The sequence below is a fragment of the Cucurbita pepo genome, chromosome 3 (assembly GCF_057944985.1).
Source record: "Cucurbita pepo subsp. pepo isolate OVF chromosome 3, ASM5794498v1, whole genome shotgun sequence".
Lineage (NCBI taxonomy): Eukaryota > Viridiplantae > Streptophyta > Magnoliopsida > Cucurbitales > Cucurbitaceae > Cucurbita > Cucurbita pepo.
Window position 1 is genome coordinate 16,981,343 of NC_141800.1, and position 18,543 is coordinate 16,999,885.

The window sequence follows — 18,543 nt, forward strand, 5'->3', positions numbered from 1 at the left end:
TTATTATTATTAATTGATTATGATCATAAGATGTTATAAATATGTCCTTAGAATAATGACTCCCTTCCAATCCTACACTGAAATTGTATGTAGGAACTGCCAGAGTAAGACATTAATTTTCCAGAACCAATGTGCTTCTTACAAAGTAAAAAACTACAGACATTTGAAATTAAAATATGGAAGAAAAAAAAAGAATATTGGAGAAGGAAAAATACTGTTTATAGCCAATAACTCAAACATTACACAAACTGCAAACCATCCCATCCTTGTCATGAAAGATATTGCGAAGCATGAGCAAAACCCCATAGCTGCATTAACCCAAATTACACAAACATAAGCAAAAGATGGAATGCAGGCATAGACACATTATCACCAAAAAACAACTTACGAAACGGGTTTACATCGTAAATGCAAGGTTATAAAAGTATGAACAGTAGATAAAATTCTTTCCAGGATTGGAATTTACCTCAACATTCTTCAACTCAAACTCCTGGCTGTGCGCTAAGCACGAGTTACCAAACGTCTCACATGGTCCACTGGTTCCATTCAACCTTTTTTTAAAAAACAAACAGAAGATTTGGCCATTGATGGAAGTAGTACATTGCAGTTGACAAAGGAGTAGTAGATTAGGAAAGAAATACTAACAGATCTTCTTCCAGACGTAATGCGAAGTTACTGCCACCACCAAGTGCTAGTAAATCATCCATACACATGTAGAAATAGCGGTTCGCTCCTATTCATATTTCCAAATCAGTCAAGAAAAAATTGAAGAGGAAAGGAGTTCCTTCATTCCTTCACTCTTTTCTATCAATGCAAGAGATTGCTTTGTTTCCCAGATCAGTTACATGGGAGTTAATCTTGTTGGTATTACATCCAAATATACAACTTCTTTGGGCATATATAATACAAGTCACAGGCAACCTTCACATCGATTTCATTAGAAGGATATGCCTACGCTATCACTATTCTTTTGTTCTTGCAAAATTAGTCGTGATTAATACAAAACTTCGACTTTCGAAAATGATCAAATTCACTAGAAACTATAGGGGCTTAACAAACTGACAGTCAAGCATATTGGTGGCGAAGGATACACAACCAAAGAGTATGAAAGTAAAAGAGATTGCAACTAAGAAGGAAAAAAACAACTTACCAGTTGGTCTGAAGAGCTGTGGTTCACCATACATGGTGGTAAAGACGAAAGTTTGATTTGTTCCCTAACACATTACAGTCATGTTTTAAACACCAAAACAAAAGAAAATGAGGCACGGAGTGGAAATTAGCATCCTCAGAGGGCGAGAATTCAACTAACTTGATATTTTCTCTTAGCAGTAGGCTTCAATGGAGAATCTAGAAGACCACCAAACACGGCACCTTGTCGATCGCCAACAACCTACAGAGCGAGCACAGGGAACACAACTCCATTATAGAACAAACATGAAGTTCTGCACTGATCTAGCTTTTTGATAAGATTAAAATCTGGGACATGGAGGAGTCATATAATCAACATACCAGCAAACAAGGACCAGAAAGTTCACTACTCTTGCGGATGAGCGTTCGGAGAGATATGCCATGTCTCAATGTACTGCCCTTCATTAGAAAGAAACTCAAGTTAAGGTCATAATGCATCCCTACCATCTCCTATAGAGCAACATTTCCAATAAGTTACCTATATAGCAAGATCCATTGGCGCCCTTTCACAATGTTAGGAAGACATTGTACCAGGAAACCATAGGTGTCAATGGACATTAGAACAGAATCAACCGAAGAATTTTGCACAGACTTCTCCGGACTAGGTCGGCGAGCTACGTCTTCAAATACTTCAGAACTATTAGTACTCCTTCCGGAGAAAGAGTCATCAAAATCTTCCTCATTGTCTCGACTGCATTCCTTATTTTCTACCTCAAAAATTGAGGTTCCCTTAGTTCCACAAGCTGGGCTATACTCGTCGTCCAAAGGTTCTAGAGGATCAAAATTGACAGGATCATATGGCACAGGGCGAGGCTGTTGTGGCCTGTAATGGTTCTGGGGTTGGCCTGATTTGGGTCCTTCAAAGCCTGCGAATGGGATAATATAGGAAAAGTAGGAAGACAAAGCCTTTCCTCCTTTAGAGAATGACCTGACCTACACATCGCAACAAACAGCATTGTAAAAACCAACTTAGAATACAGAGAAAGGAGAATGGAATCCAACCCCACATTGCCATACAACCAAGTTAAATCGAATGCCAAAAGTTTCCCATAGACCCCAAAACTCCAACCCTTGACATGTCAAGCTCAATCAGTACCAACGCAAAAACAAAACAGAACTATCAAAACAAAATTGGGCAAAACACATTGGCAACCAAATCTGGAAAAACCCCATCAACATTAAGATAACAAACAGATCGGCAATGGCGGCAAGTTCATGAAGCTAAAAGTACATCAGCGAAGTAGATTAAAACAGAGGAAATGAGAATATTACGGGAGAAGGATCGTCGTCAAGTGAAGTTAAGGAATGAGAAGCGGAATCTGGGGAATCGGCTAAAAGACGGGAAAGGCTCTCCGTAACTTTCTCTTTGAAGGCGAACATGGGTGAGAGTGATGAAAGAAGAGAGAGAGAAAGAGAGAGATTAGTGTTCCGTCGAGGGATCTGCTACCTTTAGCTTCAATTTTCGAATCCACTTTGGGAACAGAGATCGGAAGAGAAGAAGCAGAGGTGTCGGCGGAGAGAAATTGGAAAGAACGGCGGTAGAGTGATAAATGTGAAGGTAAATATAAAAAAATTAAATTAAATAAAATAAGAAAAAGAAACTGAGTGTGAACAGAAAAGCGATTTTTTCCTTTTTTTTAAAACAGAAAAAGAAAAGGGAAAAAAAAACTAAGTTAGCTAAAATTTAGAAGCAGTCCAATTCAACCATAATTACGTGTTGCCCCTTCTTTCGTTCTTTCACAATAAGAGACCTTCACCATTATCCCTACCTAAAGACTCCTCCGACGTCAATGTACTCCGGTAAAACCTCTATTTGAGGGATCCCTTGTATTTAAGAACACCTAAAGTGGCCGACCTTTCTTTTTCGGGCTTGTGTAGATTCGACCATGAAAGTCCAGAAATGCTAGCAAGGTAGGATTTTGGTTACAAGGAACAAACGTTCCAAGAGACTATTCGAAACCGAGAAAACCATCAAACAAATCAATCTAGGAGATATCTAGTGTATTCTCTGCAAACCTCACAATTTGTCGATGTTGGATTCTTTGGTGGGCAGGCTTAAAGAAGTCACCATGTCCCCCTCGTAAAGAGGATTTATGCTGCCTCGAGACCTGGCAAACAGTAAAAATCACAAAAATTGATATGTATTTTTTTTAAGTCAAGCAGTAAAAATTATACCGAACATTCTCTTAATTATTCTTCCTTCAATAAAGCTTTTAATGATTTCAGGAGTGAAAGCATGATGTTTAAATTCTTTTGCATAAAAAAAAAAAAAAAAAAATTACCAAAGAGAGATTCACCTTTTTTTTTTTTTGGACCCATTCATAATTTATTATGCTTCTTCTAAGAGTTATAACATTTAAGACTCTTGAAAAGAAAGTAACTTTGAGAGTCAAAACTTAACGTTACACTCTTCATCAAAGCAGATTCCTTCTATGTTCATAGCCTCTTTCTGGCCCATCTCCTCTAAGCATTCAATGTTATAAAGTTAGTTTCAATAATTTGTTATTATTTGTTCATACATAGCAACAATATTTGAAGTGGAATTTTAGTAAAAAGAAAAAAAGAAATCACTATTTGAATAAAATATCAGTATTTTTCAGTGCCAAATGTGAATTGTACTCTTTTTTGGAGTGAAGAAAAAGATGCGTTCTCTGCACATCTAGAGAGGCAAATCCAGCCAAACCAGGAAGAGGGAAAAACAAGAGCCCTTCCGCCATTTTTGAGGTATAATCCAAGCTTGCAGACCATTTCCCAGCCCCGATTCTCTGTTTAGAACAACACCCATTTGGCCATTTCCTCCATTTCCCTCGAATTCCAAAGGGTTTTTACAGTTCCATGATTTGATTCTTCAATGGCGATGAAAATGGGGTTTTCTTCTTTCAGCCCTTTTTCTGTTCTTGTTCTTCTTCTCTCTATGGTGTTGTTCTTCATTTTTACACTAATCCCACCTGCACAATCTGGCTCTGATTACACCTCTTTGGTCTACAAGGGTTGTGCTAAGCAAGCTCTCTCAGATCCAAATGGGGTTTACACCCAAGCGCTTGCAGCCCTTTTTGGCTCCTTGGTTTCACAATCCACCAAAGCCAGATTCTACAAAACCAGCTCTGGAAGTGGCCAAGCCACCATCAATGGCCTCTTCCAATGCAGAGGCGACCTCACCAATGGCGACTGCTACAATTGTGTGACCAAAATCCCACAAATCGTTGAGTCTCTCTGTGGCAAAACCATAGCCGCCAGAGTTCAACTCTATGGCTGTTATTTGCTTTATGAGGTTTCTGGGTTTTCCCAAATTTCAGGGCTCGAAATGCTGTTCAAAACTTGTGGGTCTACCAATGTTGCTGGAAGTGGGTTTGAAGAGCGGCGGGACACCGCCCTCTCTGTTTTGGAGAATGGTGTGGTGAGTGGCCATGGATTCTACACTACAAATTACCAATCTGTTTATGTTTTGGGTCAATGTGAAGGCGATTTGGGGGATTCAGATTGTGGTGAATGTGTTAAAAACGCTGTCCAAAGAGCTCAAGTTGAATGTGGGAGCTCAATTTCAGGCCAGCTTTATCTCCATAGATGCTTTATAAGTTACAGTTACTACCCAAATGGTGTACCCACAAGATCATCACCATTATCTTCATCTTCTTCTTCCTCCTCATCAGGTAAAGCACCAAAGCCTTGTAGATTCCATTTTTTACAGTAAGAACACACAAATCAAAGCTGAGATTCTGAGTTTATCTAATATTTGAAAGTGAAACAACAGGAAATATAGGGAGAACAGTGGCTATCATTCTTGGATCAACAGCAGGAGTGGCATTTGTGATCATTTGCTTGCTTTTTGCAAGAGGATTAATGAAGAAACATGATGGTAAGTAGAGAAACAAACACTTTTCAGATTGTTTTTTTTAAATTTCCTGTTTGAATTGGTCTGAGTTTTGAGATTTGGAATTATCTTTTTGTGTGCAGATTATTGAAAGAAGCAGAGGAGGATTGGATCTTCAAAGATGCAAAAACTATTCTTTTTTCTTATGAACAGAATGTCTTTTTCTGAAAAGGAGATGTCATTTTTTGATGGTCAATAGGGTTTTTATTTATATTGAGAAGGGAATGAATGAATGAATGATGTATCAAATTGAAATAATTTTTACACAAGTGAAGAACAAGAATGTTGGTAATCCATTCATAACTTGTCTGTTTTCTCACTACTTTTTTATGCTTTTTGCAAAGTTGCGCCATCTCGATCTCCCCGACGTATGGATTCGAACACTTTTTTAGTTGGATTTGACAACGACACTAATAAATTGAATAATCAAATCGTTTCCATTTCTCGATGTGTTACTCGGAGCATAGCTCGAAGAGTAAGACACAAAGTATCATAGCATAGTTATTTTTTAATAGCGTAAATAGAATTGAAATATTTGGACCATATTAAGAAGAGGGTGCGAAAAACTTCGAGATTATATAGTTTGTATCTTCGTATCCGATAACAGGGCACTTCTCGAGATATCATATTCACTCATGATTGGAGAGGAGAGTTTTGACAGCGAAGGAGGAAGGGCTATAGAGGACTCATTACGTAAATGGGTTCGCTATAAAATTGAGAAAGACGCTACCAAGCAAGGAAAATGCCCTTCCTATATCGAGAGATAGGCTAAGACTTCGGTTTTGAATAATTAAAATTAAAGTTGGTAAGTGTTGAGAAATGAAGTGGAAGGACATATCATGTGGCGTTTGGGGGATGACAGATTGGCAATACAATGGGTATCCCTTTCTTTAGGCCTTTTCTCCAACTTAGACTTCCCATCATTCCTTCATCAACGCTCCAACCTATTATTGCATGACAGCAATGCACTACCCATTAAAAAATATATCATGTTCAATTCTTCTCTTTTTCCTCACCCGTGACGATTTCAAAGGCTAGATAAAGCTTTGGCACGACGTATGCATGAGAAAGTTAACAAGGGTCGAACTAAACTATATCGTCACACGGCTTATCGAGCTAATACGAGAGTATAGTTTGCTGATTACAGCACGTGTGTCTCTTCTTACAAACCGAATCCTGAAGTTTGAATCCTCCTCTATATAGTGTCGAGAAGCATTGTTTCGTGAAGATTTAATTCTATTTGATTCATCGGTTTAGAGTCTAAGTTATTAAGAGGAAGTGTCCCTAAGTTGCTCGTGGAACATAAATTTTATTGTTTTAACTTTCGGGATATTTTCTTATAATTTAGCCAATTGAAAGTCTTTTTTTAATAACTAAGAATATTCAAACAAATAAAATAATGTGCATGTAAATGGTATATAAATATGTATGTTTGTCCAATATTGCAAATTTCCTATTTTCTCTAGTTTTAAAAAATACTGAAATAAATATAAATTACAAAATTTAATATTTTTGAACTCAATATTTATTAAGCTAAACATTATTTTATTTACAATAAAAGAATGGTAATAAAAATTGATTAAACATTATCTCTCACCATTGGCCAGCAAGCTGCCACGTCTGCATGGACTACTCCGTGGCACTCTACATCAATTTACTTGAGTCGGTGAAAAAAGTTTCATTTTTCAACTCTCCACCGCTGCTACCCATCTCCTCCCTATCCAATTCCATTACCATGCCCGCCGCCGCTACCGGAGTCTCCTTCTTCACCACTCCCATAAGGGGTTCACGGTCCAATCCCTGGCTCTCCGATTCTCCCCTTGCAACCCCATCTACCCAAGTGTTGCCCTTATTGCCCCGCCCTCTGGCCGTTAAATCGGCTCCGCTTAGAGCTTTCTCAGAGAGGTGGCGGCTGGCTACGGTCATCTCGGCCACCTCTGTGCAAGGAGAGGCGGCTTTGACGGTGGGGGTTGAAGAGGGTGCGGAGAAGGGAGGAGGGGAGGCGGTGGATGGTGGTTCTCCAGTGGAGTCCGGGAGTACTAAGCTGTATTTTGGGAATTTGCCTTATAGTGTTGATAGTCCCCAGCTTGCCGCTATCGTTCAGGATTATGGGGTCGCCGAGCTTATTGAGGTACATTGCCTGCAAAGTTCACTGATTAGTTTCTACATGGAATTCTCATACATGATTTCACTTTCATTAATGGCATGACATGAAAGCTTTGCTTTGGAATTCAAGCTCATGACTATAAATCTAAACCACAAATCTAGATATTTTTGAAGTAATTACCTCAAATCATATGGTAGAATGAAAATTGAGATGCCTATAATTAGTTCAAACATCCACAGAACATCCACTAGCCTGTTTAGGGGCATGTAGGTCCGGTTTTTGGTGGCATCTACACATTGATCCAATGAGCTATTCTCTGTTCTACCAAGCTGCAAAAACACCATGAGACATTCAACAAGTGGGTTTATGGAAACTGACCATTATAGAAGAGCATGATCATGTTACTACGGTGCTATCGTGCCAAGATGATATCCAATATATTATACATTTGAAGAACGTGCTCTCTGTTTGTACAAATTTGTGGGGATGTTTTCATAAATAGCTGCTGACCTTTCTTTACCTTCATTAATTAACCACCATCAGAGTTATCTAGTGATCATTAAGAACAAGTGAAAAGGAAAAAGACTTTGAAGGAATGGATTCAAATCATGGTGGTCGTCCATCTAAGATTAGTAGTCTACAAGCTTTTTGAACAACCAAATGCAGTAAAGTTGGGCTATTGTTCCATGCCTACGTTGGTTTTGACATTAGTAGATATTAGAAAGAAAACCTATTAACCTTAATTATTGAAGTCATAACACAGGGTATCTACTTCCATCCTTGCAATGATGGCTCGAGTTCGAAGGAACTCTGTAGCTCCTCATCCGTCCTAGTTGAGAAATTTCAAGATGCTGTTTGTGTGGTGCTGAAAAAATGTTAAGGCTCTCTGGTGGAGGCCTTTACTGTTTTCACCGTGGCTCGATCTTAATAAAAAGTAAAAAAAAAAGGACATCCCTGTAAAAGGAAGATCTGATATATTAAACTCAGAGACTCCTGTGGCGCTTTAAGAAAAGATCCAATGTAGCAATTTCATTTGTCTAATCCTTAAGACAGACTTCTCTACTGTTTTCATTCAATCTTTACTTTGAACTACTTCTCCAGAGCATATTTTCATATTAAATCTCATGTTTCGTAAGAGTCTCTAATCAATTCAAGTGGTATAAGGTTCTATATGACAGGGATACTGGAAAAAGTAGAGGATTCGCATTTGTAACCATGAACAGTATTGAAGATTGCAATAAAGTCATTGAAAATCTGAATGGAGCTGTGAGAATCTCTCCCTCACACACTTTCGTTCTCTCCTTTATGTGGCTATATCTATCCTTAGATAGTTTTAAGTTCAGGAACTATTGGACTCTGATGCTAACTATGAGTATCACTTGTATAATCAGACTTATATGGGCAGAATTTTGAGGGTTAATTTCTCAGACAAACCTAAGCCCAAGGAACATTTGTTTCCAGAAACTGAGTATAAACTCTTTGTTCGAAACTTAGCTTGGTCAGTAACATCAGAAAGTTTGACACAAGCATTTCAAGAATATGGAAATGTGGTAGGAGCAAGGGTCATCTATAACGGGGAGACCGGAAGGTCACGTGGTTATGGCTTTGTTTCTTACTCAACAAAATCAGAGATGGAGACAGCTCTTGTCGCTCTTAATGATGCGGTATGAGTCTGCCTTGGTTCTCCTGTATCTTTTCGTTCACATTATTATTATATCATACAATATCATGTAGTTCAATTGTCTGTTGTTTGGACTTCATAGGTATTTGAAGGCAGGGTATTAAGTGTAAGCTTGGCTGAAGGATCACAAGCACAAGGGCAAATGTTGAACTGATTTATTGCATGTTAGCATACAATGACTGGACAAACCTGGAGTGACGGAATCTTGTCTCTTCTTTCTTTTTGTATGTACCCCATCTCTTCATTCTTGTGGTAGATAGATATCATATCAGTCCTGATTCAAACTGATGGTCACAACACTGAAATTCATAAATGATTGTATCATGACTGAAAAGGAAAGAGGAAAGAATTTCTACCTTGCTCTTGCAGCTCGAGTGACTGAAGTTTCTTTCTTGTTTGTTCATTTTGTTCATTTAGTCATAACTCAGTCCTATACCTTACAAGACACTGAGAGAATCATTTGATGGAAGTTTCCAGTTTCCCTAACCCAATTATACTAAAAGCCCGAACCCCTCCTAAGATTACAAGCACCAAAATAAGAGTGAAGAATGGACCTAGTATTCCTAATTCATTTCTCATGTTGATTACATTTTGAATGTCAGGATTTCGAGAAATCGAAATTCCATGTAGTACAATTCATTGGCTGTAACTTGCGGATTGAACGATACAAAGAAGTCTATGAATTTAGGGGAGCAGATCACAATTTAAGAGTGCATTTAAACAATATATAGTAGCCACAAGAGACTAGTCATATGATTGAATTGCAACAACTTGGTTGATGGATCCATTCAATGAATGTTAACAATGTAGGAAGATTTCACAATACTTCCATAATCAATATGATCGTTCTAGCATTGCTTGATATCCATGTGATATATAACCAAAGATGAAAGTAAATAACAATGTCACCTGCGTGTTTTAGGAACAAATATTTGTGTTTTCATCCTTTTTGGGGTGGCAGATGATACTTACATCAAGAAAAATGTAATTGTAGCTTCTCATTTGAGGTATTTGAATGGTGTAGATGAGGAAATGCCTAGACTACTCAGAGAGTTTCTTAGCACGAAACATTCAGCTGTAATGAACGTAATCAAGAGGATATTCGATGGAGTCTTGAGACGAGTTTGTTGTTTATATAACTAGCAATCTGATTACGTTTGAAACCGATCACAAAGCAGAAAAACTAGCCCACACACTCCAAATCGAAAAAAAAAAATCTTTGGGGACTTTCTACAAACACTTGGTGTGCACCCCACCAAACAAACCCAATCTTAAAGGGACTTCTCACCTCAAAAGGGAGAAAATCAAAAGTCTGGTTTGCAGGGCAGAAGGAGACCCTGATGAGCGTAAGAATTAGTAACATAAGCACTAGATTGCGCTGCCCCATGTCTCCCAAGGCTCGAGAATCGCCATATAGGCACAAAAGCATGGTGCAAATTGTGTCGGCAGACAAGGTTAGCAACGTGCCGTTCTCTTTATGGGCAAAATTATTATCCATTTATGTGCTTTTGAGGCTGAGCAACGCTGCTTAAATCCACCGAAATGGCGGCTGCTGCACTTTGCACTTTAAAGTGTGTTGGCTCATGTTATTTTTTTTTTATAATATTTGACATTTTTTAAAAAAAAATTATTAAAAATAATATAATTTTCAACAATTTCAAATAAATATAATTTCGGTAGTTTTTTTTTGTATATGTAGTTTCATTAAAATGTTGTTTTATTAAAATGACGTCATATGTTGACTTTGGAAAGAGAGAGAAAAAGTCAAAGAAATAGACATTTTGGCAAAATAAATAATAATAATAATTAATGGTTTATTATTATTATTATTATTATTATTTTTTTTTTTTTTTGGGAAAAGTGTTTGCCATTTGATTTAATTACGTAATTGATTAGAAAATAAATGCAGCGGAATGGAAAGAAATATGGATCCAATTTCATCAGCGGCTGGCAGGAAGAGGCAAACACCTTCAAACCCAAATCAGAAAAAAACCCAAAAATCAGTGGCGGAGAAGAAGATTATTCCCTTCGTAAATTTTTCCCTAGTTCTTTCTTTCTCTCTCTCTCTCTCCTGCTTTATCTCTTAAACCCTTTTGCTCTCTCTCTCTCTACAACCTCCCTGAGTATCTTACGGCTCTTTCTCTCTCTCTCCCTCTCTCTAAATCTTAGTATAGGCTATTGGGTTCATAGATGAGAATGAATCTGAAATGGGTTTTGTTTTAATTTTTCGTTGGAGCATTGTAGATCTAAGATTTTGATTGTGGGACCTGTTCTTCTTTGTTCTCGATCTTTAGGGTTTAAGGGTTTCGATAATGGGGACGCCCTTTCACATTCCGGTCACTGCTGCTCAGGTTTTTCTTCGTTTTCTTCTTGTTTGGGCATTTGGGTCTTGTTTCCTTGCAGGAATTTGATGTGGGATTTTGTTGCTTTAGGTGGGAACCTACTTTGTTGGGCAGTACTATCAGGTTCTTCAGCAGCAACCCGACTTTGTTCATCAGTTCTATTCTGATGCCAGTACTATGCTTCGTATTGATGGCAATTTCAGAGAGACCGCCACTGCAATGCTCGTATTTTTCTCTTTGTTCTTCTCCTTTTTCATGCTACAATCTTTTACGAATGTTACTGTTGAATTGTGGTGGCTTATGGCTGTTGTTTTTTTCATCGATATTCTGTTGAATTGTGTTTGATAATGCTTCATTTGGTAGATTTGATGGCACATTTCTTCTTGTTCTTGCTATCTTCTTATGATTCATTTAGTTCATCTTTGCTGTTTGAACTGCAGCAAATACACGCTCTTGTTATGTCACTTAGTTATACTGGGATTGAGATCAAGACAGCACATTCACTTGAATCATGGAATGGTGGTGTTCTTGTGATGGTTTCTGGTTCTGTTCAAATGAAGAATTTCAATCGAGTGAGAAAATTTGTGCAAACTTTTTTTCTTGCACCTCAGGAGAAAGGCTACTTTGTTTTGAATGATATCTTTCACTTTGTTGATGAGGAGCCAGTGCACCATTATCCAGCAGTCTTATTAAGTCAGACCAATCTGGATCCCACCTTAAATGTTCCTGCCGCAGTTCCAGAGACAGGTTTGATGTATTGAATTATAGAACACAATCATTGCTGTTGTTAATACTGTTGAAGTGTCTTATTTTTATAAAATTTGATCTTTTGGATTACCTTTTGATTTTTGTTCTGGCTTGGAGTTTCCCGTGGAGTTGATTTTATCTCGACTTTTATTTGTGTGAGATCCCACATCGGTTGGGGAGGGGAAAACGAAACATTCTTTATAAGGGTGTGGAAATCTCTCCTTATCAGACGCGTTTAGCTCTAAGAGAACAATATTTGCTATCAGTGGGCTTGGGCCGTTACGATTTGTAAATTTGATGTTTTATATTTTTATTATTTTGGAAGTTTCGTGTCGATCACTCTACTCTGCCCTGTAATTCTTTGCTGAATGAAGTTATCTCTTGTAGTGCCCAATTACTCACTCAATGGACCAGTCCAGGTGCGAGAGTTTACAGCCCCTGTTGTCAAAGAAAATGGTCACATGGATAGCCATAAGTTTGTAGAGCAGCAACTGCAGCAAGTTCCCGAGCCGAAAAACGTTATTGAGGAAAATACAACAGAAGTAAATTCTATGCATCAGAACACCTCAACTGTTTTGCAAGATCATTTGCCTGTTTCTGTTGAAGAACATGCTGAGGAGCCCCAAAAGCACACATATGCTTCAATTGTATGATTCCACATTAATAATCAATTCACCATGAGTAATTTTATACAGTATTCATCAATACGAACATAACCGAACTGACTGTTTTATTCTAATTTCTTAGCTAAGAGTTTCTAAAGGACAAGACGCCCCCGCTCCCACCGTTGCACCTCCGTATCCTGTTAGTAAGGGCACACAACCTGCTTCGGAGCAAAACTACACTCCAGCTCCCACCAGTCAGCAACTGACTTCAGCTCCCCAAAATAATTCTGAAAGGGAACAGACAGGAGGAGGGGAGTTCCCTTCGACTGATGATGAAGGTTAGCCATGTTGAGCTGATCATCATTTGTATCTTTAGCTATTTATACACGAAGTATAACCTTCGTTAATGTTCGATGCTTGAAGGTGAAATAAAGTCTGTTTATGTAAGAAACTTGCCATCAACTGTGTCTGCTTCAGAAGTTGAGGAGGAATTCAAGCATTTTGGCAAACTCAGTTCTGATGGTGTGGTTATTAGGAGTCGCAAGGTCTGCAATGTTCTTATCATTTCAGTATATTTCTTGATCCTGTCTTAAATTATGTGATTGTTTAACTATCTTTCGACTTTCAGGATGTTGGTTACTGCTACGCCTTCGTCGAATTTGAAGACATGACTGGGGTCCAAAATGCAATCAAGGTGCTATGTTGACCAAATTTATAATCCCATCGAAAGACGAATGTATTCTGTTTGCGATTCTGATTAATAGTTCGTTTTTTCCCTTTCCAGGCGGGTACTGCCCAGGTTGCTGGGCGTCAAGTATACATCGAGGAGCGGAGAGCGAACAGCAACATCCCATACCGAGGAGGAAGTAAGCATCCTTGCACATTGTGTTCTTCAGAATTTTGATGTTGATAGACATATCTTCCAATTCAAAGTACATGCATCCACTGATATTCTGATATGATAAACCATATGAACGGCTTTGCTGAAATCCTTTGAAACTAATTTGATTAGCAATGCTGGCCTTTTGTCTATCTGGTGGTAGCATAGATTCTTGATTTAAGCAAGAACGACATGATCTTTTTCGAGTTTTAGTTCTGAATTCCACCCGAATGTTGAACTGTGATCAGGAAGGGGTAGAGGAAGAGGGAGCTACCACACCGAGTCTTCTAGAGGGCATTATAGCTCTCGGAGTTACAGTATGGGAGTTCGAGATGGAAGCGAGCGTGAGTACATCAGACCGAGGGGCAATGGCTTTTATCGACCGACTACTCGACAGCAGAAAGAGAACCTAACCCATCAAGTATCAAGAAACGGAGAAAGTCCATCGGAGTCGTCATAGCTCGTTTAGCAAAGCTAAAGTTTTGGTTCTCTAGCATTATCATCATCATCATCTCAGCAGAGGCACACTCACCTTACTTTGAAGAATAATTTGAGTCAGTTTAAAGCTATTTGTCTGTGGGAATATGGATTTCATTATTTTTTTCATTGAGTTTCTTGATTCAACAACATTTCATGAAACTCTCTGTTTTTCGCCTGTGCTCTGCTTAATTAATATTCATTATTTTAGAGATATAATCAAAATTTGCCTCATTCACCAACAAAGACTGCTGAGATATTCAAACAAGAACAATATTATTTCGCTTCAAGTGCATCACTTAATACATTATATCATTGAGTATCTCATGTTCTTAAAATTCAAGCATTTCCCACACAAACTGTCGCTGTGTTTGAAGGCCACTGAGAGTCATTTTGGCTATCTTCCTCTTGGTATTCATCCGTCTCCCAAAGGAAGCTTGCATATGCTCCAAGAACATAGCTGAAAATGAAACGCAATGAACTGTTAATGCAAGCAAAAGACACCCAAAGCTAAGAATGATCTGCAGTTTGATGGTACCTGTTTGTAGGAGAGGCTTCTACTGCTCTCTCGAAGTTATGTGACGCTTTATCGTAGTCGTGATGAAGCTCCCACACCAATTTTGCATATTGTGCTAACACTTCCCCGTCGCTTGGGTCGGCTTGTATGGCACGGTGGTAGTATTCCTCTGCTCCTTGGAGATCTGCTTTGGACTGTAGGCATCAACAAACACGGATCAACATCTCAAAACAATGCTAGTCTCTACGATAAACGAGTCTATCAATCAAACGACTAGTGCTCAAACTGCCACAGAGGTAACCAAATAGTCTCACCTGTTGCAAGAACCGAGCATAGTTCTTCAGAAGCAATGGATCAGTGGGGTTCTCCTTCAACATCTTCTCATAAGACTCCTGCAGATCACTCCCACCATTGTCAGCTACTGGTTCAGTTCTTTCTTTGGGCGGTGAACTACCAATTGGGTTCCCGTCTTCTTCCCCCGGTACCTGCGATAATCACGACATGAGGCCAGTTATACATCTTAGCTCTGAAAATACTATTGAGACTATGCAGGGGACAGCACCATAGTTTCATCCTCGTCGTCCAGTTCCCACAGGAATCTAGCTCGTGCTGCAAGAATATCGCTGCAATGGAAACATTCAGTTCATCCATATTAGAAGTGCAGACTTCATTTAGATTATCTAATGAAGAACATCAGCAGATATTAGTTATTGAGGTAACTATTTCACTATGCTGCCAATGAATTCAACCTGTTATCTGGAGCAACAAGAGCTGCACGTTCAAAGTAACTTGAGGCTTTTGCTTGATCATGATGAACTTCCCAAACCAACTGAGCATACAGCATCAGAATTTCAGCATCTTCAGGGTATGTTACTGTAGCTTGATAGCACTGTTCCTCAGCTTCATCAAGCTTTCCCTCCGACTTTATCACAATATAACAAACACATGGTGTTAACTAAGAGTTTTAAGATTAAGTCTCAGTAGATTGATAGAACAACGGCTGAAACAAAACCAAAAGGCCGACGGACCGACAAAACATGCAACAGCCCACGTCCACTCCTAACAAATATTGTATGCTTTGATTTGTTACCTATCGTCATCAGGCTCACAGTTTTTAAAACACGTCTATTAGAGAGAGGTTTCCACACCCTTGTAAAGGGTGCTTTGTTCCCCTCTCCAACAAATGTGGGATCTCACAATCCATCCTCCTTGGAGGGTCCTCGCTGGCACACCGCCCGTTGTCTAGCTCTGACACCATTCCTCGATCTGTGCAGAGCCAATCATCGAACGGTGTGAGGTACTGGTCGAAGTAGGGCTAGACTCTCACCATAGTAGGCACGGGCTATGGCTATTACACAGAACAGATCCAGCCTCACTGCTTCACTTCATAACTTAAGAATTGATAAAATCAGCTGAAGAGAGATTCTGAAAGAACGAGGAGTTAAAAAAACCCCAGGAACATGTTTTTTGCAGAACGGCCGGAAATTCGATGCATGAAACGCATAATTGATAGGTGAAAATATCCAATTCATGAAGATTGAGCAGTACATCACAATGAAACACAGATGAATTAAAACTTCAGAGGCGAGTAGAAGAACGTACCCATAAGGACTGCACATATTTCCTTAGAAGCAGCGAAGGATGGACTGCGGGCGGTTCATCCACCATCTTCTCGTCAAAAAAATCCATAGAATCATACGCACCGCCGAGACCAGAAGCATCCAATCCAAGTCCTGCCGCTAGATACATCGGAGGACTGGCCGGTGTGAGGTCAAACTCGCCGCCATCAAAACCCCCAATCGAGTTCATGCCATCATCATCTTCCATTTCTTCCTCTTGAATCAACCCCATAGCCCCTTTCGAAAAACAGAAATCATTACCACTACCCACAGCTTCTTTGTTCACTTCAATCGTGATACCCTTCTCAAATCCTTCTAATCCCATGACTTGTTCTTGATTTTCATCATCAGTGTAGATGGAAAACGAAGCCGTGGAGTGCAACATCGAAGAGATTGATCTTCGTTTCCGCGTTGCTGCCGCACCACACACAGCTCAAATCCCAAGGAGCTTGGTAATTTATGGAGTTCCTCGATTGAGGAATTAAAATAATCTTGTTTAGATTGAAGTAATACCCCACTTTGAAGGAGATTTAACGTATTTTTCTACCAAGTTAGGCTTTGCATATTGGCAAGGAAATTGGTAAGAAATAGCAAGATGCATGTGACTACATGTTTCAAACACTTTATGCTCACATGAATTCAATATCACTCGATTCGGGATTAGGCATGTTTACTTTTATAAATTATGTCACATTAATAACTAAAATCTTATTAATCTCAAACCCTCTTAATTGATTTTAATTTTCATAATAATTTTAAAAGTAATTTTCGAACTAGCTGAACCTTTGCAATTTGGGTTGGATAGTCTGATCTGTTAGGATTATCAGACTATATCAATGTCTGTCAATGTCAATATAAGTGCAGTTTACTGTAATTGACATATTCTACCCATTTATTTTACTATAAAAAATAAATGACTATAGATATTAAATAAATAAACATCAAACTTATGGATATTAAGAATTTGAATATCTAATGTCTCTTTAATACGATATTTTAATTAGTTGAATTATATTTATATGTTAAAGTATTTTATTAATTAAATTAATAATCATAACAGATAATCTAATCTTACAGCTACTTTGAAAAATAATAAAATAAAATAGAGAAAGAAATCACGTAACCGAAGCTCTCAGAAAATTAAATTGAAATTTCAAATAAAGTCACATTTGTTTTGTTTTTATTCTAAGGCCGATATTTCGGGTCTCGGTTTTGGGCCCAATGAGAGATATCTTAAAAAGCCCAATCTACTCAAGCCCAATGGACCCAAATAAGGCCCTCATCGGGTTATTCCCTTTTTTTTTCCCTTTAATTATTTAAAGCAACCCTATCTTCAATATTTTTAAATATTCATAACAATTTAAAAAATATAATAAGGGTCGAGTTGAATTTGTTAGATGAAAAGTCCCACATCGACTAATTTAGAGAATGATCATGAGTTTATAATCAATGAAATACTATTTTCATTAGTATAAGACATTTTAAGATATTATGCCCAAAGTGGACAATATCATACTATATAATCTGGATTAATTAATGTAAATTATATTTAAGAATAGAATTAGTAATATTATTATTTTTATAATAGAAGTACTATATAATATATATATATATAGTGTTGAAGGTCCACAATCCCACTAAGCAAGCATATCTTAGAGGTCTCTCAAGTGTATGGGAATTGTCTTGAAAGTGGAAGACCATGGAAAAAGGGAGTATTTATTGAGAATAGTATAAATGGGTTGGTCTCTTAAAGCCACAACCTTCACAATATTAAAACCCTAAACCCTAACCCTAAACCCTAACCCTTTCCCTTTCCCTTTTTGTCTTTTAGGGTTTTAGCAAGATTTAGGGTAGAATCTATCTATATCTACCCAAATTCCCTTTCTACTAGATTCATTAATATATATATATACTAAATGTTTTCAAATTTATCGAGAATCTAAACGTCAAAATCTCGGGCAGTGTAAGCTCTAATTCTTTCGCGTTTGCCTCAAAACGAAGAACCCTGTTGGATTTTTCTTTTCCTTAATGTCAAAACAAAAGTCGTAAGGTTAAATTACAAACGCAGTTCTCAAAGTACTCAGTCATTCCCTAATTGAGTTAGTAGAACACCGAAGGTGAGTGGGCAAACCCATCCTCTTTAATGAACTTTACTTGATTCATTAATTTCGAGACCTGTCTCTATATAGTTTACATACTTTCCAATCTCCTCGAGTTTCAGTGCTCAGCTCGTTCTTGAGTTGTATTAAGAGAAAACGGGAGGTGGGTGGGCAAACCCATCGTCTTTAATGAACTTTAGTTCTTGGATAACAGGGTAAAAAATTAAAATTATAAATTTAGTCTCTAAATTTTATATTTAAAAAATGATAGGATCCAATATATATATATATTTAATAAATTTAATTTTGAAAAACTAAAAAAAATATAAAGTCTATTTAGTGGGGTTTTGAAATTCTCCTCGAGTTTGAAATATAATATAATATAATATTGTTTTAAAAAAAGATAAAAC

The 18,543-nt window shown here is 37.9% G+C and overlaps 5 protein-coding genes across 6 annotated transcripts; 3 read left to right on the forward strand and 2 right to left on the reverse strand.

The window, feature by feature from the left end:
• Positions 1-83: 83 nt before the first annotated feature.
• Positions 84-2,650, reverse strand: LOC111790520 (uncharacterized). The gene is made up of 8 exons (XM_023671438.2): positions 2,461-2,650; positions 1,667-2,121; positions 1,510-1,582; positions 1,310-1,390; positions 1,151-1,214; positions 646-733; positions 467-551; positions 84-308 (listed from the first exon to the last, which is right to left on the reverse strand). The coding sequence occupies exons 1-8, from the start codon at positions 2,566-2,568 to the stop codon at positions 270-272; spliced, it is 993 nt and encodes a 330-aa protein (XP_023527206.2). The 5' UTR covers positions 2,569-2,650; the 3' UTR covers positions 84-269.
• Positions 2,651-3,561: 911 nt separating this feature from the next.
• On the forward strand, positions 3,562-5,355 carry LOC111790521 (plasmodesmata-located protein 2). The gene is made up of 3 exons (XM_023671439.2): positions 3,562-4,838; positions 4,940-5,044; positions 5,143-5,355. Exons 1-3 carry the CDS (start codon positions 4,040-4,042, stop codon positions 5,148-5,150), a joined length of 912 nt encoding a protein of 303 aa, XP_023527207.2. The 5' UTR covers positions 3,562-4,039; the 3' UTR covers positions 5,151-5,355.
• A 1,424-nt stretch (positions 5,356-6,779) lies between these two features.
• LOC147793308 (28 kDa ribonucleoprotein, chloroplastic-like) lies at positions 6,780-9,215 on the forward strand. 2 transcript variants are annotated; one of them, XM_087122244.1, is made up of 4 exons: positions 6,780-7,190; positions 8,331-8,432; positions 8,558-8,830; positions 8,930-9,215. In XM_087122244.1, the coding sequence occupies exons 1-4, from the start codon at positions 6,795-6,797 to the stop codon at positions 8,999-9,001; spliced, it is 843 nt and encodes a 280-aa protein (XP_086978370.1). In that variant the 5' UTR covers positions 6,780-6,794; the 3' UTR covers positions 9,002-9,215. The 2 variants fall into 2 exon arrangements, with proteins under 2 accessions (XP_086978370.1, XP_086978371.1); XM_087122245.1 differs by lacking the exon at positions 8,331-8,432.
• Positions 9,216-10,766: 1,551 nt separating this feature from the next.
• On the forward strand, positions 10,767-14,060 carry LOC111790085 (nuclear transport factor 2). Its single transcript, XM_087122243.1, has 10 exons — positions 10,767-10,877; positions 11,142-11,198; positions 11,280-11,414; positions 11,630-11,936; positions 12,324-12,583; positions 12,684-12,879; positions 12,965-13,086; positions 13,170-13,235; positions 13,326-13,407; positions 13,670-14,060. The coding sequence occupies exons 1-10, from the start codon at positions 10,773-10,775 to the stop codon at positions 13,879-13,881; spliced, it is 1,542 nt and encodes a 513-aa protein (XP_086978369.1). The 5' UTR covers positions 10,767-10,772; the 3' UTR covers positions 13,882-14,060.
• A 95-nt stretch (positions 14,061-14,155) lies between these two features.
• On the reverse strand, positions 14,156-16,550 carry TPR4 (Tetratricopeptide repeat (TPR)-like superfamily protein). The gene is made up of 6 exons (XM_023670883.2): positions 16,018-16,550; positions 15,165-15,337; positions 14,978-15,038; positions 14,730-14,900; positions 14,437-14,609; positions 14,156-14,358 (listed from the first exon to the last, which is right to left on the reverse strand). The coding sequence occupies exons 1-6, from the start codon at positions 16,417-16,419 to the stop codon at positions 14,238-14,240; spliced, it is 1,101 nt and encodes a 366-aa protein (XP_023526651.1). The 5' UTR covers positions 16,420-16,550; the 3' UTR covers positions 14,156-14,237.
• Between the last annotated feature and the right edge of the window lie 1,993 nt (positions 16,551-18,543).